Source organism: Excalfactoria chinensis, chromosome 10 (assembly GCF_039878825.1).
Source record: "Excalfactoria chinensis isolate bCotChi1 chromosome 10, bCotChi1.hap2, whole genome shotgun sequence".
NCBI lineage: Eukaryota > Metazoa > Chordata > Aves > Galliformes > Phasianidae > Excalfactoria > Excalfactoria chinensis.
In genome coordinates this window covers 9,670,424-9,694,874 of record NC_092834.1, presented here as the reverse complement: position 1 = coordinate 9,694,874, position 24,451 = coordinate 9,670,424, and the positions used below count along the sequence as shown (strand labels likewise).

Below are 24,451 nucleotides of genomic sequence, written 5' to 3'. Positions count from 1 at the left end.
TGCAGGTGACACTGAAAAGCCAGTTGATAAATGCATCCAATCCCAACATTTATTTCCACACGGGCCATTTCCTCAAATAATTACTCACTGTTAAGCTCTCTCCTGTCCCCTCCTCCCCCAAGCCAGACACCATTACTCATCCTAGTCAGATCTCAATGTGTCATCGCTGGAAAGTACATGGCAAAGATATTAGAGGGTGTTCAGAAGAAAAGAAAACAAAACTTTGTAAATATTTTAAACCTTACGTCCTACAATGTCCCAAACTTCTTACCAATGAGGTCTGGTGGATTTAGCTGTGAAGAAAACATTACCATGTCACTTCTGCCTGCTGCTTTCCAGTGCCAGAAGTAGCTTCACATATTTACAAGACCCCCTCTCATTTGCATCACTGCACAGTCCAGCACAGAGCTCAAATTGTTGAGATTTAACACTGTTTACTGCTAGGATATCACTGGAACTGGGAGCTAGTGCACCCAGTCAGTGCTGTATGGCAGAGGTATGAATCCAGCAGTAGAAATGGCTCAAAAAACCACAGCTGTGCTGTGGACAGATCACTGCTCCAAGTTGTCTCTCATTAACTTAACAAGAGAAAAAATACCCATAAAGGCATATCCAACACTTGCAATAAATAACTTCCACTGGTATAATAATTTTTTGTTCTGTATTAGTCAACCACAAAATCAGTTCCTGCTTTTCGTATCCCAGACCTAGGAATATCATCCCCTAATTCACGAACCTGATGACCCCATTTCTACATGTCTTCCTCACCTCTGCTTCTTGCAAATTGTTCTCATGTACTGAATTGCTGGCACACTTCAGCCTAAATTTATTTTCCATTCTGTAAGCTTCTTCACAAATCCCTTTTTGCACAGACGATCAGCTTAACAGTTCTATCTACCAAATATTATCTAGTCTTCCTAGGATACTGGTTAAAGAACAGGGCTTTTAAATAACTGCTTACTAACCGCACAAGACTAACATTATCAGTTGCAGTGGGTGTACAGAACAATTCAGGCTGGCCACTTAAAAAAGTATTTTGGCAATCCATTTTCAAGAACAAATATACAACTGCTTTCAAGCCAATTTTATTCTTGACCCAGTTCTTGAAGTCTGTAACTGAAAAGTAATAACATTACTGTAATAAAATAAAAAAATAATGTTCAAAAAATTATTAGGGAATTGGAGTGATTTGTTGCACACATTTTAATCCAACACGCAGACTAAGCATTTCACCAAAATCAAGGCTGTAGCTCTGTTGTTCCCAATTATGTACGGCTGCAGTCCAAATACAGAAAATTGTTACCACATTTTATCCTTTTCCATGATGAAGAAAACAGTAAGCAATGCAGCTAAATGCAGAACAACTTCTTATTTCTGAATAAACAGTTACCTGACAAACTCTAACCCATTCTACTTTGCTATGTGAGGTACAAAAGAACACTTCTTTACAGATTTTAATTCTTCCAGTTTCTTTCACAGACTAAAAAGAAACAACTCTCTTTTAGCAGAAAAAGTAACTAACATTGGTGACACATTTGTTGTGAAGACTGGGTGACCGTTCAGGAGAATACACTCAATTGAAGAACTCTGGAAGTTTTGCTTAAAAGACTAAGTTGGCTGAAGTTTATTACTACTTTTTAAAAAGTAGAGTTTTAAGAAGTGCCACGTTATAGAAACAGCCTTAACATACCACAAAGCATTAACTATTAAGTAGCAAGGTAAGGACAAAGCTAGTAGACAGGCTCTGAATTTTTTCTCCTTGGCTCCAGAAGACACTGACTATAAAATAGCTGAGACCATCCAAAAGTAGTGCAAACTGTGTAAGAAAAATAGACCCTAATGAGTTACAGTATATTAAATAGACCGACATCCAAAGGAAGGGAAAACGCTTTCAGACAATGCAACACACGGGATTTAAAGGCATACTGCACACATTTTAAAAGGAGTGGTACAAATGCACTAGATATAACTGTGGGGGAGTGGAAGGGGGGGAACAATATAAAAATGTTTCTCTGCAGTGTCATGAAACAAAACACAATTGCAGAACATTGGACTCAAACTCAGCCCAGAACTGAAAATAGGTTATAAATAAAAAAGGGAGGTGAGAAGACGAGGAGAGCCAATTTCACCATTCAAGCTAAGTGAAACACAAAGAGTAAACATACAGCAGGAATGGCAAGAAGTTGACTCTCTTTCAGCGTGTATAACTTAAAGGGAAGGCAGTGAATGTAATTATGGTGTTTGGGGTGTTGGTAAGTATATATTATCATAATGACACACAGGCTAATGTTTGTGGTCCTAACACAATGCAGAACTTCCAAGGTCTTGGCAGCTCTTTAACAAGGTAATTAGAGCAATCAACAGTTTCTTCTTACTTCTTCCTAACAGCTGCCAGGCTCTTAAGGCTTGCCTTAAGAAAGCTCCCTCTTTTCCAGAACTATGTAAAAAAAATTACTTCAGGCAGTAATGTCTCATCTCTAACTCTATGGTGAAATGCATCAACTTGAAATACCACCTCACTCTTCTTCTGGAAGACCCTTCCTCAATGAAACTGTGGCATCACTTTGTGTTTACACCAATGCAATCATGATCAGCACTGCATAACCACGTACACAAGATCTGCACTAATACCATGATCCAAAAATAAACACAACAATGGCATGCACTGGTTAACTCTGTGTAAGTTTGATGGTATCTCTGTTGAAATGTTATAGATCACATACCGTAAATCCGCAATTATTTCATGCAATTAATAGTCATTGCCAGAAGTAGGAAACATGAAGGTAAGGGAGAGATCCACTCTGCATCAGAGACTGCTTTCCAAAAGCGAGCCCATTCCAGCTCAACTGAAAGTGACACACAGCAACTGTATTTATTTCATTATACTCTCATGGGGAATAGCATCAGGCTCCTGGATATAAAGTTTGCACCAAACAGTTTATCACATCAATCCTTGCACAGTTTCAAATGATTTCTTATAACTTATTTTGGAGATTCTGGGCTGAGATGCAAGGTTTCCCTTATTTCCACTCTGCATAAGTGCGAGTGATTATTTACTTATGGTCAGGACAATCACTGAAATTTATCAGTGTAATTGCACAGAACACCTGGAATCAATGGTTTCAATTAACAGAGTTCCTAACAACAGTGCTCCAGAATATATGTCAGCAAGAACCAGGTAAGTTACTTCTATTTGGGGAATATGGGAGAAAAGAATCAGGAGCTCAGCAAATGAAACAGATGTCGGTGAATAGCCAACTATGGCACAGCAGAGAACAAACAGCTCTGGCCTTTGTGTACTTCAACAGAGTAATGCTGACTTCATACAAAAACAAGACATCCTAGTTGAATGAAAATGATGGATACCCCCATGGTGTTTCCTCCTCACATACTCGCACTTTCATTTCACAGATCACACAGAATCACAGAATGACCTGGGTTGGAAGGAACCTCAAGAATCATGAAGTTTCAACCCCGCTGTACTTCAAGCAACACGGGTGAATTAGCCTGTTATGCCATTTGAGCCTCCCTTTTTCTGTTTACATTGTAAAACCACATTAAACCACATAGGCTGGTACAGCACTGTTGACTAATCAGATAACAAACAGGAGCAGAACCTAAAACACATGAAAATTAAGAGCGCTGCAGAACACAGAGTTCCTTTAAATACACTTTCCATAAATTTTCCATTCTTAAAAAACATCAAAATGCTTTGTAATTAAGTATGCTATGTACAGATTTAACTATGAAATTTACAGATAATAATTTATATGAAATGCACAAAGCACCAACAGGCTTTGCTTCTGTTTACAGATAAAAAGATCTGCAGAAACTGCTGTTGATCCAGATGCCTGTCGACTACATAATACTTCACAGCCTTACAAAACGCTGTGTATAAAAGGATGGAAACTACTTTTTGGCCTACTTTCTACACTGACATACTGAAGAGGAGGGATAGTCTTGTGGTTGAGACACTTGGCTGGGACTGAGATGACCTGGGTTCAGTTTCAGACTCCGCTACAGACTCCCTGTATACCCTTACACAAGTGACTTAATCTCTCTGTATGTAACATAGGGCTGCCAATACTTCTGGACGCTGTAAGGTTTTTTCCTCTTCAGACTACACAGCCTTCAGGACACAGACTTGTGCATTCTGTGAATGATAAAGGGAGCTTCAAGACGAATTCAGTCTTCTTGGCATTATTGCAATAAAAGGAGAAAAGATTTTTTGCATAACGTTTTTTGTGTTTTGAATCTTCAAGTCTTTTTTAAATTCAATTAATTGTCTGTTTGTAATAAATGACCAAAAGAATTAGCTCCTGAGATTTTCTGTACTGGGCAAGTGCAACAGCAGCAGAACACATTCCACAGAACAACTCATGCACAATCAATTAGGTCGTCTAATTAATTTTCCAACTCAATAGATGCTATGAACTATTTTTTATACAGAAATATATCTGTACTGGACACACATGTGTAAAAGCAATCTAAAAACTTTAAAAATCATAGGACAGATGATATTCACTTGAATGGAATGGGCTGCTACACAGGAACAATGCCCCCTCACGTGGGATTCCTATTTCTGAAGTGAGAGGAAAAAAATACATGGGGGGGAGTAAGAGTATTTTCCAATGGACAAGGCTGTGTATTTACCATTAGAGACTGACTTGTTAATCAGTATTTAGAGTGATTTATGACATTTCTCCTATAATCAGGGAGAAAGAAAACTGGCACACACACACACACACACACACAAAATCGAAATAACTTAAAAATAGATTTGAGTTAGCAGGGACAAAACATAAGGATACTTAATGTTGTTCTTAAGCAGAGATGACATGAGGCTACAGAATCTCACAACAAAGATGTACTTGTCTAGTCCTAACTCAGACAAACTTCAGGTAACCACAGCATGAACTGTGTCCGAATAAGAACTGCAGAGCAAAGTTTGAAACAAGTTGAAGAAGGGCCACAGAATTTTCTCATGGCATCTTCAGCACTAAATTTTTATCTGCTATGAATTCTGCCTGCACTGCCTTTCCCATTGCTGTGATCACCCAAAAACGATTCTTCCACACAAACAAAGAGAAGCATTTGCGAGGCTACAGTTGTAATTGTGATGTCTGAATTAGAATAGTGAATTGAGACATTTCTAAGTCCTAAGGGAAATGTCAGGGAGTTTTAGACATACACCTCATCATTCACAATTATAGGAAAGATGCCACAGAAGCACAAGACATTTCAGTTAGGGCTCTACTGTAGGCATTTCTATGTAAGCACAGACTGGTTCATAAATGAACTTAAAAATCCTATAGTAAATACACAATTAATCAGTTTTCCAGTAAACCTACAGCATTAATCAGTTTTCTATTAGCAACTGTACATTGTGCTCCGTTGCAAATACAGTGAGTGACTCCTAGATCAGACAAGAGACAGCAATCTCAGGAAATGATGTACACTGCCTGTAGGAAGGGGAAAGCCAGTGCATAAAGCTTTTAGGGGACAAGTGTGATGAAAACACAACAAGCCAAGGCAGCAAAAAGAAGAGGGAAGAAAAACCCAAAGCTCCTATCTACTGATGGGAGTTAAGAGTTGAAATGGCTAAGTGTACAGAAAACAGTATAAAGCAGTTCAAAGTTCCTCAGTGGGAGCTCTGGCACCTATCTAAACTGCAAGGCTTAGCAATTACAGTGCCAATTTAAACTTGTACTTCAAAATATAGGAAATATTTTCTTTTTTAATAGATGGGTACCTTTAAGAATCGAGGTGGTCACAGATACACACACGCATCCCTCTAAGCGATGCTAATGGAACAACAGACTGCGTCTGTTTTTAGTGGTGTCTAAAGTTTCAGCTGGTTGTAAACCAGCACTGTGGGAAAACTTTCAGGTGGCTTTAAAAAATTCCTATAAAACAGTAGAAAGCTCACAATTTAATACACTTCCTCCTGTTCATCAGAGGTTTTGAGCACTATATCCAAAAGGTGAGATTGTTCCAGAAATAGCGTATTCTATCTACATCATTCATGTAAGGAAATATCTGTTTCAGTAATTAAGCTTCAGGCTTCAACTATGCTTGTGATAAATAAAATTCAAATTAGAAAAATGTTTTTAAAGCATCAAATAGTGTCGTATTACAAAATAGAATACACTTGCAGTGGTTAAACTGCCCTTACACACAAACATTTCATTAGTGTGTGAATATACTATAAGCCTAAATTAGAAAGATAATGCAATTTAGCCCACATGTTTGAATTGAGATAACCACTGGATGGAACTCTGACCTGGCAGCATGCTGATCTCCTTCCTTCCCTCATTTAATTAGGAATTGGAAATGGAATCAGCACATTTAAAATAGCTGATTAAAAGCCCTGCTCATAAAATTGATCTTATTTTTCTTGTGAGCATCAGGCTACCCCCCCGCTTTGAATGAGGTGCAGAAAGTCACTGACACGCTGAGCACTCCATCTGCACAGGACATCATCTCATGGGAAAAGGATGGCCCAAAACTCTCACCCATGTGCTCAAATTTGTTCAAATTATAACATGAATCCAACTGAAGTGTGTGATAAGGCCCTTTGGATTTCAAAGTAGCTATTGGAGGAGACATATATACATACTTTTCAATTCACTAACCAATGCATACTAACATATCTGTATTCAAGAAACATTTTAGAAATGAGAATATGAAAGACAGATTGTGTATGCAGCATATAAGCCCAAAAGAAAAGGAATGCTATATCATAAAACGGAAGGAGATAGTATGTGTTTTGCCTGCTCCGTCAGAGTATCTCTTATTCATCATCTTGAAACCCCAAATTGCTGTTAAATGAATACTATTACAAGTAACAGTATTTCTGTACCTTAGAACCAGAGTTAGCAGCCTTCTTTGTTAGAGCTTGTTAGTATTTCTGGCTTATAAATGTGACCACTTCTAACTTTTATCCAAAATTACTAGCTGACATTAATGCATTGTACTACAGCACAGAGCTAACTGCTTTCTCATTATTCTCATGCACCTTCTTAAAACCTGGCTGAAAATGACCATTCCAATGTCCACATCAACTCTGAGGTCTGATTCAAAGCCCACCCAACTCACTGGGTATCCCTTTCTCTGACTTCACTACAGTTTAAATCACCTCCATACTTCTCCAGAGGTTTCATCCAAGCTTCATTTCCCCAAACAATATAAGACTTCTACCATCTGAGTTCAAACTACCACTCACTTGTGGAACAAACGCAAGTCACTGCCTGAAGGGTTTTGGCAACAGCTTACAATAAGTGGCAAATAATTACTTGTTTTGATGCTCACTGTAACATTAACCATCTTGAACCTTTCTGGCATTTCTTTGGATACAATAAGCAGTTGCCTAGAAATTTCACCTGCACTCTTCAGTGAGGAGTCATTACATAATGTTTTATAAGATTACACAAGTATTATGAACAAGGAACAGAAGTGGATATGCATGTGGATATGCAAAACATACATTTATCCAATTTGTTTGAATGATCTCAGACACAGAAAAGCACAACTATCATATCAAGAATTCCTTCAGCAAACATACACTAAGAACAATAGCACTAACAATAGTCTAAACTGGCAGATGTCAGTAAGGGCTTGTGAAGCCACACTCTAAACAACTGACAATGATTCAAAACTAACTCCAGCCTTCTTAGTCTGTCATCTGTCACACTGAATTCAAAGGAAGCATAACAAGAACAGGATACCAACCCCAGTGTGTTCTGGGGATAGCTGAATCCTTGGAACTGCACTAAGACTTTGCATCAGAGTAACAGAAAGAAATTCCTCCCTGCTTGAGACTGAAGCAGACATCAACGACATAGGCTGAAGGAAGTTGTTATTTCTATTCAAAATTCTAAACAGCTGTTTTCAAGACAGATTAAAAGATTTTTCAATGTTTGGATTCAACTCAAGAGCTTTATCTAATGCATACTTCATATTTGAGTATTTGTTGAATTAGAAATTTAATAGAGCAGCTGAGTATTTTAAAATCTTTTGGAAGATGTGAAAAAGGGATGTGAACTCTAGCACACCCTGTAAAACATAAATTTCTTACCAAAAGAATATGTTATTCATGTGCTCTGTACATTAGGTCAATTATTACTCACTTTCTTTGGAGAACAACCAAGTGCCTCCACCCTTTATAACAGAGAACTGTAATCAACCGTAGTAAGAATAGCAGAACTATTCTAATACATGTTGGTGGCTCAGGCTCTAGCTCAGGAGAATTTGAAGAGTAAGAAACTGAGAGTGATTTGCCATCACCTCTACTTACTTTTATTTTCAAAGAGAGGAGGGGGGGGGATATAAATAAATAAATAAATCTATGTTTCCTTTTATATCTCAGTAAATAATTTCAATTTCACATAAAAGGAAAAACAACTCTTTAAAAAAAAATGCTTTAAATTGGCCTTCCAATTTAAACACTTCTGTTATTTAATGACAAATTCCATAAACATTCTGATACTAATATTTCTTCCACTGCATGCCTTTCATTTCCACTAACCCAATTTAACCTCTCATCTTCCTTGTAGTCAGCAGCTGTACAAAGCATTTTTTTAATACTGACATCAGCAAGTGACTGAAGTGCTAGTGCTAGATTCAAAATGCCTTCTAAAAACATGACTTTTTGTATTGAATTTGGAACTGAGTTTGATACAACTTGTACTGTTAGTTTAATATAGTATCACCTTTCATGAAGCCATATCTTGTTGGGCTCCTGCTGGGACCTTAGAGCTGAAATAGCACAAGGTTTAATGCATGGCACTTCATTTTGCCCAGAACTGCCTCAGGCCAAGAGAAGCATTTCAAATTGTTTAGATAACCACACAGATTAAATACCCAGCAAGGTAGCTTGCTAAGTCATTCATCATTTGCCATTCCTGGACTGTGCTCACGTCTAGCAATGTTTTTACTAGAAGAGCCATACAGATGGATGGAATGCACATCTCTGCTGGGTTTTCCCGGCCTAAGAACCAGTCTAAACTTCACAACCTGCTTTCAATGCTCTCTTCCTGTGAGATGCATGAAAGTATTAGGCTTGATGCCCTCTGCCATCTTTCTTTATCCTTCCTCACCTGCTTCATTTGTTTTTCCTTTGTAACTTACTCTGTAACAAACCCCTCAAGAAGTTCACACCAACAAAGTGTCCGGTTGTTTCTCAAGAATCAAGTAACTGGGATAAGCAATGCTATGTCACACGAGTCTATTCTACACATAGTATCTGCATCAATAAACTATACCTTAAAGGAGTCACTGATAACATTGACTGTCCTTTCACAGTACATAACACTTCTTTCTTTTTTAACTGACCATTTCAATTGCAGATCTTTTTGCCTTTCAAGCCTGCAGTCTGGAAGTCATTTTTGACCCTGTGGTTTCTTTTGAAGCTTGCATTAATCCGACTGTAAAGCTGTCATACTACCATTCTGCGGATCTCTCCAAGTTACCACCCATACCGTCCCACCGGGACATGGAGATTCTCAGTAAGGCTTTCATCGTATCTCAGCAGGACAATTATAATTCATTGCTTGCTGGTTTTACTATTACCTCTTATAAACATTTCAGGCTTAAGTAGTATTCTGTAACTTATATTGCTCAGCTGAGCTGAAATGTCTGGACATACTATTCCAGCACAGAGACATGTCCAATGGCTCTCAAAGAAGTATTTCAAAGTGTCTCAATGTAAGATTCATCCTAATTGCACTTTAAAGGAATTATACAGCGTGCTTTTCACAGCAAATGTTTCTTGTTTGCTTTCTTGTCCTAGTTCTCAGAAACTTAAGCAGATATAGGAGGTTTTGAGAGCTTAAAATCCCACTTGACTTATGAACCTGGTTTCCTTCTAGCTCAGATGAAATTAACAGTCAAGATGGGGGAAAAGATTTCAAAGCATGTCTATGATTTTGCTTATTTGCATGTTACTTAGCTGTACCAATTATAATACATAATATTTTCAAGTTAAAATCTCATAGTGAAAAATAAATGGAGACGGTGAATCATGGAAATGCAGCACTAAGAACAGTGTGATATTATGACATACAAGCATAGTAGGCATAATGTGATGAGCATGAATGAATACTACAGCCCAGTAAATTACTTCTGTGGACATGAAGTGTGCAGACTGTTCACATTCACTAAAAGAACACGTCCATAATTTTACCAGATACCCTGAATTCCACTACATATTTGCCCTCTTTTCTTCCCTCAAGTTCAAGCTTGTCAATAACCAGTCACTGACAAATGCTGTGCACCAGCAACCCCAATATGTAGCCTTAAGGAGGTTTGATTTATAGATGGGACTCCTCATGTTTTTATTTTAAGTAACGGAAGTACAGCCACAGAAGTATAGTGCAAGCAGAAAAATTCACCTGCTAGTTTGTCTGCAGCGTAGTACTAATGTTATTAGGAGTCAAAACCATTCCCTATCACACATCCCATGAAGCAGTGTAATTTTGTCAGCCCATTTCATATTTTTAAACAAACTGTTCAGTTTTTAGAATTTTATTACCAAGTCCACTAGAAATTATCAGCATAATATATGCTTCCATTTCACAGCCTCCAACTAATTGTCAAATACACTTCAGAGAATATAAAGCAAAAATAAAAATAAATAACACCTCCCCCCACCCCCAAAAAACACAGACACACACAAACCCACTACCACCAACAACAAACACCAAACACCCAGGATTATGAATGCCCTGACAGAGTTAGCTCTGGGTCTTACTTTCAGTGGCTAACAGGCTCAAATTGGATGTGCTACAACATATCACAGACTAAAGTACATCTTAACACATTTTCCAGGAGGTGACTGGACACAGTGCTAGACAAGCTGCTCTATCTGATTCAGCTCAAACAGGAGGAGGTCTTTTCCACACAGGAGTGATTCTATAAGATGAAAAACTTAGAAATTATTCCCTCTCTCTTCTGTAATTCTTATGACTTCATTGAAATCAAACAAACAAAAAAAGGGAATACCTTCTTTGGTATGTAAGAGTCACCCCACTGAGTAACTGATCTCCCCTGCCTTGCTGAAAACTTATCTTACGGTAGATTCAGTAGAGCTATCATAAGCAGTGGGAACAACAAAGGCAATATAAGCATCTCGTCTTATAAAACCAATGGCTTAATCTCAAGACTAGAGAACGCTAACAAACTGCCATGTAGACAAAAAACAACAACAAAACAGTGAATCTAATAAAACAACACTAAATTTATTATCACTGCTGCAATGTCAGTGAGGGTCCTCCTGCCTCAGCACAGCAGAACGGGGGCTTTGTCCCATTCTCACACAGTGACACAGGCAGAAGGCCCCAGCCACCACTTCCTCAAGCACAAAACTGCAAGCATTCTCCTAACCTCCCATTCCCCTACGGCTGTAAGCACCCCTGTAGGAAAAGGAAGCATTAGAGAGTCACATCCCAAGGAGTAAGGACATTACTGAAACTCCTGGAGCTCACCAGGCAAACTTTACAACACTAAGTGATGAGAACAGAGTCATTATAACACAATCCCAGCACCATTCACTAAGCTAGTGTTAGTCAAGTTAAAAATCACATGCTACACTAAACATTCATGAAAGAAAACAGTGCAGAGGCTACCCCTTCCAAATGGGGCCTGGAACCTGATTTATACCACTGGAAAAGAAAATTAAGACTTTGGCTCAGCAATCTGAAGTTGAGGCTGCAGTTATGTTAGCCTACCTGTGTTAGCACAGCACGGACAATACCAGCAGCAGATACACGGTAAATGTGTAAGAGCACTATCAGGAACCAGAGGCTTACAAGTTTCTTATTTCTGCTTTAAAACACATAAATGAGTGCTTGTGTGCACGTGTATATACCCACACACTTTACTAATTTCAACTTTTTTTCTCTTTTTTTTTCCCCCCCAATTCCTTATCACTAGCTTTTACATGTCTTCTTACAAAGAACACTTTTGAGCCTTGGTTTCTTTACATAAGGAAATTCCCTCTTTTTCCAAAAGAGATTTTTTTTTTATTTTTTTTTTCCCTTCTGGATAAGGAGTGCAGAGCCAGACTGTTTTACAGCATAGCAGAGTTTGGAAAGTGATCTTTCTCTTAAGGCTTCTTTCATTTTAGACCTTATTCAGGCCTCTTTTCTTTTCCTACAGCATTTCTCCAGAGTGCCAAACCGTACAAGCTGTCACTGAAAAAAATTACAAAAACCACTCAGTCATTATTCCTGAGCTTTTTGAGGCCAGTTGGAAACGTGAAAGTGACTGTCCTTATAACCACTCTTAGGCAGTTATTTCCTATAACTTTCTGCCACTTTTACGCTGAGATGGGATATGAGCTATTTTTCTAAATGTAACAGATTTCATCAACTCTGTTACAAGTGTGTTGCAAGACAACTTACATATGATGTAACACTGACCATTTTGAGCACCTCTGCTTAAGATGTATTCTCATTAGCATTTCGTAGCTGACCTACATAAAAGAATTGTTTTTCTTGGAAATGCCCTTGTGAGTTTATCCTTGCATTAGGTAAGACCTACAATGTTTTAAGAGAATTCTCTTTTCTTTGTTAGAAAATACCATCATGAAGTCTGAAAAACGCCTAAATCCTTCATCACCTAAAAACATACAGCACCAAACGAACCTGTGACACAAACCTGACAGAGGAGATATGTGCTGATATTTTCATTTTTTCTGTTTCAGCTGTAACAGTAATTTTCAGCTTACCAGCTCTATAAGAAGAAAGGTGTGAAAGCAAAAAAACTTATTTGAATTTTCAAGGTGATTCTCAAGGAAAACATTAGTTTTCACTGCATGATATCAAAGCATTTTAGGTAGCTATGCTTTCTTATATCAAGACTTACTCTGGCCCAGACAAGAAGGAACATATTTCTCCACAAGCAGCCAAGTCAGTATCACTAGATACGATTCCATCTTCATTTACTCATTCCCTGTATCATGTACAGCTGCAGAGGTCACCAACAAGAAAGCACCTTCTCTATTGGAAGCTCCACAGAAATTATTTGTGCTCAGCTACTTTACGTTCTTAAAGATTCACAGGGAGCTACAAATGGGGAGACAGCTGACATTTGGAAAAGGGGAATATTGTGACAGTACCAAGAGCGCAAGAATGGTTTGAAGACGTTTATCCTGAAGGCCTCAAATGCTGTGCTGCAACAACAACTACAATCAACAAGAGCCAACTCAGCCTCTCAGCACACACAAAAAAAATCTGATTTTTGTGATACAACATCAGACTAATTCTTCCCAGTTTTCCTTGGAGCTCTGCAGAGCACAAATCCAGCAGTGCAGGACATTCAGGGGAGTTCTGTCTTTCAGCCGCCTCCACCATGTATAGAAAAGTCATATCTACATTAATGAAACATCCTATAATCAAACAAACATAGCCACGTCTTTGTGTGCCTTCTGATGAAAGCACAGGGTTCCACTCTTTATTTCCTAAGGCATCACCAAGCAGACCACACAAGGAAAGCCCACACGAGGAAAGCCAACACGAGGCTGGCCCTGAGTGCAGAAAGCAGGAATGAATTTCTTGTGGAGCAAAGGCATGCCCAGAGGCTGCCAGCACACCTGGAGGTAGGCGTTGGGTGCAGCAACACAGCTGTCTGAGTACCGGGAGAACCATCTCAGTGATCCTCCTGTGAGTCCCTTCATGTCCTCCGTGCAAGAATCAAATCACACCAATTAGAACAACACAACTGTTCAATTCAAATGCTCGTACTGTAATTCATTAAATCTGTTTGTATTAACACATGCCATTACCACTTAAAAAAACTGTTTCTACCTTGACCAAAGCATGGGCTCCTCATTTTGTGCTTAAATTTGTATGCAGCTTCACTGTCACAACTAAAACAATGTCAAAGCAAAATACATAGGCCAAGTAATACCTTGCTGCACAACTAAAGGTCAGTGCCCTTAGCAGCCAATCAAGAAGGCATGGAAATACAGAGAGAGCTGCCAAATAGCTGAATGAAAACTTCGGATTTGTTTGACTGAAACCAAAACTCAATTTGGAACAAAATGTAAATGTTCAGCTTCATGTACAAAAGTTGGAGTCCCTACATCTCACAAGAGACCTAAGCCCATATGTACTGAATCATTTATGGACCTTGAATAAGCTCTAAGCATATATCTGTAAGAACATTTCAAAACACGTTATGTGATATTTTCAGATGCTTTATGTATAGAGCAAGCAACACACAATAGCCGGATAGTGTATTCACAAGAAGCAGAACAATGGATAAAAGCTTTCACATACAAAAGACTCTAAAAGCGCTTTTTGGCATTCAGAAACAAACTGAGCTTAGTGAGTTCTGGTCCAAAGATCTATTGATTATATTGCTAAGTATTCTAAATGGTCTTAAATCACATATACTAATTCTGTATAGACTGACTTCCTCAGCACTAAGCTGCAGCTTTGGTTTAAAAAAAAAAAAATTAAGAACTCCTCATCCATTCAACTCAACTTCTTTCACAGAAAAGATATTCCTGGGTGCTAACATTGAATTTCTGTTTGTTTTAGAACTGCAAGACAGTAAAGGATGGCAACATGAATTCTAATTCTGTTAAAGACAGTAAAACATCAGCCTGTGACTAAATATATCTAAAGTCAGTGTGAAGCAACTTTTCATAATTTATAGATTCAGAGGGAAAACGGTGCATTAGAATACTTCTTCCAGGCCTACAAGTTTCACCATCCTTTAGTTTGCTGCTATAATACTATACACACTGTATTCATGTTACAGGGCTGAAGAAACTACACGTCTATGTCAACAGATGTGTTTCTTGGAAGACAGCTACAAAAATCAAGTTTATTCAAATGTTTGCCAGCTACCATATGCTGCAATACTACTTCAAATGCAACATAAGGCTTTGGGAACATACTTTTACTGCTATCTACACTTTGTTATTTACTTTCCGTTTAGACTAAATACCAGAGACGGGGCACACTAAGGGGTGCAGTGTCCTCTTTGTGAAAACATTCTGCTCGTTGTAATATTTAGAAAGAAAGAAATGCACACAGCACTACACTACTCTCGACCACTTTCAGCGGCTGCAGTTTCATAGAGAGGCTCTGGGAAAGATATTTTTACATATGGCATTAATTCTGGGAACTTTTAATAATGGCCAAATATAATTAAAAATTAGGCAAAAATTCCTGCCATGGAGCGAGCAGTACAGAAACAAGTCTGTCTGAAGAAAAAGCAATCATTTGCTCATATTCTGAGTCCAGAAAAACACAAAACACACGTGGTACATTTTTAATATTTGAACTACATCAGGCCCTACTCAGCTCCTACGTGAAGCGAGTGGCAAAACTCCAAGATGCAGCAGGATTGAGCCCCTGATGTTGTCATAAGCATTCAAATAAACAAACAGGGCTGTAACACATTCTAAGCTTCCACTGTGTTCCTCTAACTGGATCCAGACTGAAAAAGAAAAGGACATTTCATTGCATTTCTTTCAATAGCAGAACAACAACAATATACGATTTTATATTCTATGGAAGTGACTCTGCAATTATCTGTCAAACTGTCCAAAGGAAAAGAGATTCAAAGAGGTCAAGATAGCTATTTATGCACTAATTCGGAGGACATCGTTCTATGAAATCTAATTGGGTTTCTGATCTCTCTGAGTCTGTAACAACACTTTTGGACATTACTCTGGAAGTTTATCAAATGCATGATAGAGGGATGCTCACAAACAATCCCAAAGTGGGCACCTAACACAGCTAGCTCAATTCCCCAGGCTCTATTTACAGACAACAAAAAGAGCTGTTGATGTTCTGAATCATCCTCAGGGAAAACTAAGCTAAATCTCTGACTCAGTCTCTTCAGTGACTCTTAAAGGAACTGCAAAATCTGTAACTCGTTCATTATTAAATGTTAAATGGTGGAAAGGTGGCATCTATTTCTTAACCAGCAGCAGAAATTTAGGTTTGCTTGCACCTTATCTTTTCCATAACCTGCAATTTCTTTTTGTCAGCAATACGACTAAATGATGTGCTTCAAGCTGAGTACACATTTCAGGCGTACCTTTCAGAACTCAGTACCAACTCTGAAAGCTTTGGCCAAAATCCAGCCAAGACCCTTAAGCATTTGAATAACATTATGAATATTGACATCTCAAGTTTGCATTTAAATGCACGTCAAAGCCCATCACTGTATCACAGCCAGAAAACTCAGCACCTTCCAGAATTAATGGTTAAAGTTCAAATTTTAACTGAGTCAATGTGCATGAAATATTTTCCTTTCTGGACTATGCATATTAAACATATCTTAAATTTCTATAGGAAAGACTCTCCCAACTTCACTAGTTTTTCACTGTTCAGCTTATGTCAGGTTCTCCTTTTTGATGAACATTATCTCAAAGGAAAAGCAGCTCTACTGTATTTATATACACCTGCATACACTTGTCAGTATGCCTAGGAGGCTCCCCGTGCTCTGCAAGGGTGCCAAGCACCACAGACACAGCTTAGGAGCCAATGATACATGTGATAGACTTGGCCACATCACAGTTATCGATGCAGTCCTGACAACACATATCTCACTGGTGACATGGTATGCACTGTCCCAGAACACAAAGAGGAACTCCACTGACAATAGGGCTTGTAAAAACTCCTTCTGATCATATTTTGTGGAGCTTTATACCAACGTTAACACTTCTAAGCCACACAAAAAGTAATTTGTAGGCTGAAACTCTCCAGTGCTTCTCCCTGAAAGAATAAATACATAAAACTTCTCATGCCACAGATGTGGTGGAATTTGCTGCACTGTGAAACAGTAGGTCTTTTACCAGATAAGCTCTTTCATTATGCATGTATTTGAAACCATTGACAAAGAAGTCTTGTAAATATTCATTAACAATCATACGGTCGGCATTTATGAGGTAATACCAACCAAGCTAATCTGTCTTACAAACATGGCTTAAATGTATGGAAAATTAAAACAGCAGACATAAAACAACACAACATGCTGCTGAACTTAAGAAACTGGCTCAAACTCTGACACAAGCACCTGGAACCTTTTCACTGTTTTCCATACCTGGTTAGTAGAACAACCCCCCTGAATCTGGTTGCCTCAACAATGTTTTATTCAAGACAGTTCTAAGCTATGACACACACAGCAATGGCTGGAATACTCCTGGGTCTGTGACATACATGCCACAAGCACCCTGCAACTGTTACCATTAGCCAGTGGTCGCAGAGAAAAGCACTGTGTCATACACAGTAGTAAATTACTTACATTACTGTTAGCCTGTGGCATGCCACACCTTAGAAGTCAAACCACAGCCAAACACATGGAAAATACACATGTCACAAAACCGTATCACTTCACATTACATTTATATTGAGAAATGGTGTTTTCACAACAATCTGCCTCTCCTACTTCTCCCAGAAATGGGATAGTTTCAGAGATTATTTCTCTTGAGTAATTTCCCAGTTTTTCCCCCTCCATGTTTAGAGAAGCTTTGGTTATTAAAAAAATAATAACAATAAAAATCTTCCTTTGCAGGGCATGAAACCTGTCAATCTATTTACTGCAAAATATCCATCCACATACATACATCAGAAGCCCACTAGGGAACATCATGAATCCACATAACGTTCCAGAGCAAGATCCAAACTAGGGATCTCTTTCTTAGTTGACAGATGTGTAAAATCATATGCAGCCAGACAAGTCCCTAATGACCACACAGGTGCACGTGCTGAAACAATGCAAGCCTACTAAGATCAGCATTAGCTTATACTTGAAAAGATATCTTCAGAAAACATTTTTCTGATGGGATAATGTAATTCTGGGACCAAAAAAGCACCACACCCTATTTTAGAGGAGGGGAACATATTAGCTCAGCTAGGTAGAGAGGCTGGAGGGAATCTCTGTGAAAGAAGCCAACTGTCAGAGGTTTTCTGGGAAGATATGACTATCATTTGGCTTCAGTACAACAGTGATCTTTCACTAGAAATACTGCACCTTATTAATGTGTATGTTCTCTCTTACTGATAACTACAGAATCAAGCATATGCTCTAGGTAAAAACTGCATATGGATGACATATTTATTACAGCTTTCCACTTCAATTGTGCTCAAAGACATGCATGGGATTCCGTAACGGTATGATTTGGCTCAGATGGCTTTGTGTCACCAGTTTCACACTCCACCCAACACTAGAAAGGAGCCCTGAGGGACATGACTGAAGCTGTTAGCAGGCTTCAGCCCAATCAGGTGGAGTCAAACTGGCTGCCACAGGTCAGGCAACATAAAAGCAGCATTGAACAATCCCCTTCAGAACTTGTACGCTGCAGCTCCTCACCAGACTGAAGGCTCAGAACAAACAGTAACTACTTGAAATTCAACAAATTTCAAGCAACAAATCAAAACAATTGTAACCTATAAAGCTTTTACTTTTCCCAAACTTCAAGCTTTTATCCGAAAACAATTAACATTTTCCATTCTTCTTGCTAAAGAATGAAATTTCCAGTGGAACAGATCAGCTTCTAAGTCTATCAAATGAAAAGGTATTATTTTTAAGACTATAAAATTCAACAGAAGGCTTACGCTTAAACATTCTTTCCTGCATCTCTATCAAATCAACAACTACATTGGTTGAACATTGTGAAACAAAAAACATACACCAGATGAGGCAGTTGGCAGTTTGATAACAACACAGCTGTACAAGATGGGAAGCAGAACTGAATAATCTCTGTCATAATATGTGAAACACGGAGGCAAGTTGTTACCTATCACTGGTAAGCAGACATATCAGAGAGATACAAACAGCTCTTCTGATGACTTAAATGAAAGATTGGGTAAAAACAATTATCAATATTTTTCCACATACCTCTTTCACATTGTGGTCCGGTAAATCCATACGTGCACGCACATCGGTTTGGGGCAACGCATCTTCCTCCATTTAGACATCCATTTTCACAGACAGCTGTATCAAAGCGAAAGTAAAAGTAGTCTCTATGACATTATTCCCAGAAAAACAGGAAACTACATGCTTAGCCAGCTCAGGTAAACTAGTAAAAAATCTAAACACAACAGGTCAGGATACATTCTTTCTAGAATCCTTCACTACTCTCTGGCCTCATTAGTAGAATGAATTAATCTTTTCAAGGAGGTATAATGCAAACATGCTAATAACCACAGTTCCTCTGACCTCTCAGAGCCTCTTTAATGACCAGACAATTCTACAACTTCGAAATAACATCTATTTGAAATTGTCAACAAAGAAAAAGTAGAAACTGCTCATAGAAGGTGCAGGTGAAAAATGCACCTTTAAGTTCCCAGAGGCGCTCCCGATATTCCAGCACATTTAACCATCATGCATTTGCTCCTCCGCCATAATAAAAATTAAAGTTAAAATTAAAAATCCAGTGTTAAAAGGCTTGTTACTGGTGTTTAATAATCCATGATACCAACAAGGAGGGCAATATGCAATTAGCGTCTATTCTGATTTAGTTAATCCAAGATTCACTGCGTTACACAGTCACTAGAGCCCAGTTTTCCTCATAATAAACTCCAAAAGCAATTTCCTTCAAAAATAATCAGAAAATGTAACCTTCATGTGAAAAAAGAGTTTCTAAGTACAATTTGATGCTCATTGAGTAATGTTATTCTTTGTTCCGTTTCACATTCACTTCAGTAGAAAGAACGTTTCCATTTATCCTCTTTTATCCACTTGATATTTCACAGAGAAGGCAGAAATACAATTCTTAATCCTTTCACCATGTGATCCTCTTCCAGATTATTAGAGTAAATTCCTGGTCTCACTGAAGTTCATGTAAAGTGTGCCATTGACTTTGACAGAGCACAAAAGGTTTTCATTAAATAAGCTAAACACATTTTCTCTGTCAGACCAATAGTTCACTAGATAGCAACACGACAGCCTTGGTCAAAAACAGCATGTACATCCTTATTTGAGAGTTTCTTCACAGCATTGTAGCCAAGAGCAGCAAGAGACCACCATAATCATGTTGGGAGAGGTTTCAAGCAGCAAATCCAGGAATGTTGTTGGCTCAGGATTGATTGAGGAAATAAAAAAATATGTCGATCAACCGTATCGAGACAATATCAAAACAAGTAAAACTCCTTGAGTGTAAGAGCTAACTCTGAGACAAATCCCTACAATAAAAAACGGGCTTTGTATTAAAAAGCTCAATTTTACCTGAGATGAAAATTGAATCCCATGTAAATTCTGTATTTATGGCCTCCTGCTCTAGTGAGTGTAAAGCCCTGGAGTTCAATAGGAATTACGGCAGTGTGAGAACTGCAGGATCGAGTTATATCCAATTATTATGAATTCACATGATGTTTATTTTAATAGCACTGATCAGAAAGAATTCACTCGGCACTCATTACAAAGTCATGTGTTTTCCTGTAAAATTCCACTGTACCTGATCAAAAACAAGCTCAATACCAGCTGAAATTTAGTGTTAAAGTCACATAGTTCACGTATCTCAGAATTATTCGATTATACACGGTATCTCTACTAATAAAGTGTACTTACGCTGTCCACAATGCGTTCCTGTATATCCCTTCTGACAGAGGCAGTGGTCATCACTACAGCTACCTCCATTCATACACCGGATGTTACAGTGTTGTACTTGAAAGGAAAAAAGATTTTCCTGAGTTAAACCAAGCCAAGCAGAAACATACAACTATCTGCTAGGAGGTTTCTTCAGGGACTGATTATATGAACTAGAAAGCAGTACTAGAAACAGAAGATGCACATTTTAAGTCATGTTTAAAATAGCAAACAATATTTCATGTTTAAAATAGAAAACAATACTGATTTACAGTGCCTAAGAACTAGAGGCTGCAGTGCAAGAATTTGACACTACCTTCACACACTGAAGTCGATAGCACTTCATAGGGAGCATAAATCTGCAGAATTTATTCTTCTAGCTTGCAGTGGTGCAAAGAGATCATCAGTAGGGAGAAAGTACTGGACTTCTGGTAGCTATCACCAAGGAGTAACAGTCTTATCATATGGGCAATGGGAAAAGGAGGCATTAAAGGAAAGGAAATAAGAAAACTCCTGAGGACAGCCTGGCTCTGCCAACACACAGAATCAGAAGCTGATCTACCCAGGTAGGACTTCTTGCACAAAAAGGTAAAGTAACAAGATAATTCCCTTTTGCATGCCTTCTATGGACTCACCCCATCACCACATAAAACTGCTGCTAGCTCCTGTGCCTGCAGAGCTCACAGACAGCGCTTCCCCAGAGCCAAAGACCTTCCCTGCCAGGAGCAGAGGCTGGGGAGTAGCACAGCCTGCTCTCTTCAGCAGCAGCCCCACCATTTGTAACGATTAGCATGCGGGCCAAGTCCAACGCCAGTAAAGCATAAAAGCATGTGCTGCGTTTTTCTAATAATAAGGACAAATATGCTTTTTAACTAGAGGTCAGGAACAACTTAAAGCTTTTCATCAGGCACAGAGCAGCAGGCAGGCCTCTCGGCAAAGTCCTCCTCGCAGCTCCCACTGCCTGACACAGCTGCTAACAGGGGCAGGCACACAAGTACGCAGTCGGGAAATGCTTTCCCTCTTAACAGGAACCACATGAAAGGCTCCTCCCCAGATAGGATTACGGGAGATCAGCATTTTAGTAGGTTGTGATGGAGCACTGGATACCTACCCCATGCTGTCTGAAATGCTCAGGTCAGAAAAATACAAATTGCATGTACTGCCAAAGCCTGCTGCTAACAGGTGCCATGCCAACCACTGAATTTTTCCTGTTGCACATAGCCCTTAAGCATTGTTTGGCTTTTTACAGTTTGAAAGTATGCGAATGGAATCTTTTTTTTTTCTTTAAAAGCAGAATTAATATTTTTAACTGTATTGCCATCTACAGAGATTTGAATCCACAGAATAGAAGTTAAATGTGCAAATAAAGGATTTAAAATAACCTAGCATTTGAAACACTGGTACAACTAATTCTTCAATTAGAAAGGTAAGCACTCTGCCTCACAGTCCTTTTCTGTCTAATATTTACGATACATCTTTGGATGTACTTCAGGCAACAAAAATGTGCTAACATTCCTCCACAAAAAGAGAAATTGTCTGCAAATACAGAGCGAGTGTTTGGTGAAGATTTCTGGACAATGTCCTAAGTAGGTCAGAAAAAGGTGTATAGTTTCTTTAAAATGTGTACTTCAACTTTGCTTTATACAATCTTAGAAAAACAGAGGGGATTACAAAAAGCATAGGAAATGATATCATCTGTCAAGCAGGGAAGGAACTTAAAAACCACAAACTGATTTCAATTAGAGCAAGCTATGCCAAGAGCTAATTTCCATTCCCACATGAAGACCAAAGCCATTTAAATAGTTTGAACTACATTTGAGATAAAAAGGTTAACAGTAGCTTATATGATGATTTTCGTATTATTTGTAAAAGTAACAGTAAAGTATATTTCCCCATTTTGGGATAAGGAGTGGTTTTACACATAACACGCACACACAAAAGTTTCCATAATTTGTCTTACTGCTTCTCAAAGGAACTTTTCCAAGGTAAAATACTTCTTCCTTCTTTTTAAACTAAAATCATTATGGAAGAGACTGCTGAGACAACCCATCGTAATTACTATAATGAGCTGCTGTGATCAGCGATCTTTCTCCCTTATTACTATGCAATAAAATCAGCAACATCAAGTCAGTAAACTAATCATTTTCTGTTGTCTTTTACAGGAATTTCAGTATTTCCAAACTAATACTGACTATTCTGAAACATTACCCTTCCAAAAGTTTATAGAAAAACATGCAGAAGGCTGTCTGGAGCTTAGATGATGACTTTAAGACTGCATTTTTGAAAAGCAGCATACTACTGCAGGTCCAGAGCCTCAGCTATATCAACACTGTGTTGAGATACTCCACTAAATGAAATAACCTGCCCCAAGGTATTGCATTGACTGAGACTAGAGGAAAAAGCACAGGAATTACCATAAGGCTGGTAAATCTATTCTTACAGCTTTGCATTTTCTTGTTAACATTAACAAGTTATTGCTTTTAACAAATTATCATTCTCTCTCAGGTCCAATTTGTAAACAGTCTGCAATGGAAATTTCTCAAATCAAAACAGAGGTAACGGCAGGAATGCAGCTTTATAAACCTGCAAAGGAGACGGCAAGATCAAGAACATCCATGCACAATGTGTGTGGGCAATGTTTGTACTGATTATCAAAGAGAAACTACACGCTGCACATCTAAACATCACAGTTTCTGACTGTCTTAGTAAATTCCTAGCAAATCTGAGCAAAAACTTCATCCCTACAGAGTATACCATCACATCACAACTGTTCCCAAAACATTCAGGGGATCACTAAACAGCCAAAAGGTAACACACCCACACCATCAGCTCAGCAGTATCAGCTAAAAAATATGGGGGTGAAAAACCTGAGGAGCAGAACCTGGTGCCTGGAGCCCGGGGCACTCCACAGGAGCAGCTGCCTCATCTCTCCATGCCACTGCTGAGGGAACACTCCCAGCCTGGCTGTGCATGACGCAGGGCTTTGCCTGCCAGGAGCTGTAAACAAGGAATGATGGCCTCACTGCATCCCAGATGCTCAGCGTGCTTTCTCTGTCGAGTGACTGACTCAGGAGATGGCAGCCAGCACCAGGCCAGGATGCAGGGTTGCATCCACGCGAGGCAGCAGCTGCCTGAGAAAACCCACAGTAGCCTCAAAAACTTTAGAAACTTCCAAAAAATCAAGGCTTTTCACCACTCCTGACAGCAGCAGAATAAATCAAGGGGCCGAGCTCTGGCTGAGCAGACATCTCCCACACCATCTCAGGGAGTGACCTCTGTGGGTGCAGACCTGAAGGCCTGGGTTCAAGGCTTCCTGCCCAGTCTCTGAGGAAACCTCAGAATGATGGCTCTGATAGCACTCACTGACTGCAGCTAAAGGAACCGTCTGTCCTCCACGTCGCTCGCCCCCAGCTCCCACAAGGGCAGAGCAGCAACTGCAACAACATGGCAGGATGGTGGGATGTGCCTACAACATAAGCGTGGGTCAAAGCAGCTGTGTCTGGGGTGGTCTGGCTGGTAAGGGCAGGGAAGCCAGCACAGAGGGCAAACTGCCTTCCCCATCCTGTGCACTGCAGTGTCAGACTCACATGCAGCAGGTTGAGGGATGCCTCCAGATGTGGCAATGCTATCTCCACGCCTACTGTAAACAAACCCCAAAAATTCAAGAATTACTGAGAAACAACCACTATTCAGCCAGCAAGTTCACTGATGTCATGACAATCCCTGCTGAGAAAACCACCAGTTGATCTTTTCAACCATGAATCAGATTCCTAAAGCTGATTTGTAACCAGAAAAGTCCCAACAAGTGACCTGCGTAAGAATCGAAGTCAGAGGCTATGTTTTGCTTTCCAGTCTGCACTCTTTGAGTCCAGCAGACAAGCAGCCTGTCAAAGCTATTCTG

General features: G+C 39.1%; 1 protein-coding gene across 3 annotated transcripts in view; it reads right to left on the bottom strand.

Annotated features, from left to right (window-relative positions):
* The window catches only part of FBN1 (fibrillin 1), a 139,985-nt gene that overhangs the window by 97,536 nt on the left and 17,998 nt on the right, over positions 1-24,451 (bottom strand). For all 3 annotated transcript variants that reach the window (XR_011904909.1, XR_011904908.1, XM_072346019.1), the window contains exons 5-6: positions 20,533-20,628; positions 18,862-18,957 (exon numbers count right to left, since the gene is read on the bottom strand). Coding sequence is in view for 1 of the 3 variants with exons in the window: in XM_072346019.1 (XP_072202120.1) it covers positions 18,862-18,957; positions 20,533-20,628 (192 nt within the window). In the remaining 2 variants the exon portion in view is untranslated. The remainder of the gene's footprint in view (positions 1-18,861; positions 18,958-20,532; positions 20,629-24,451) is intronic.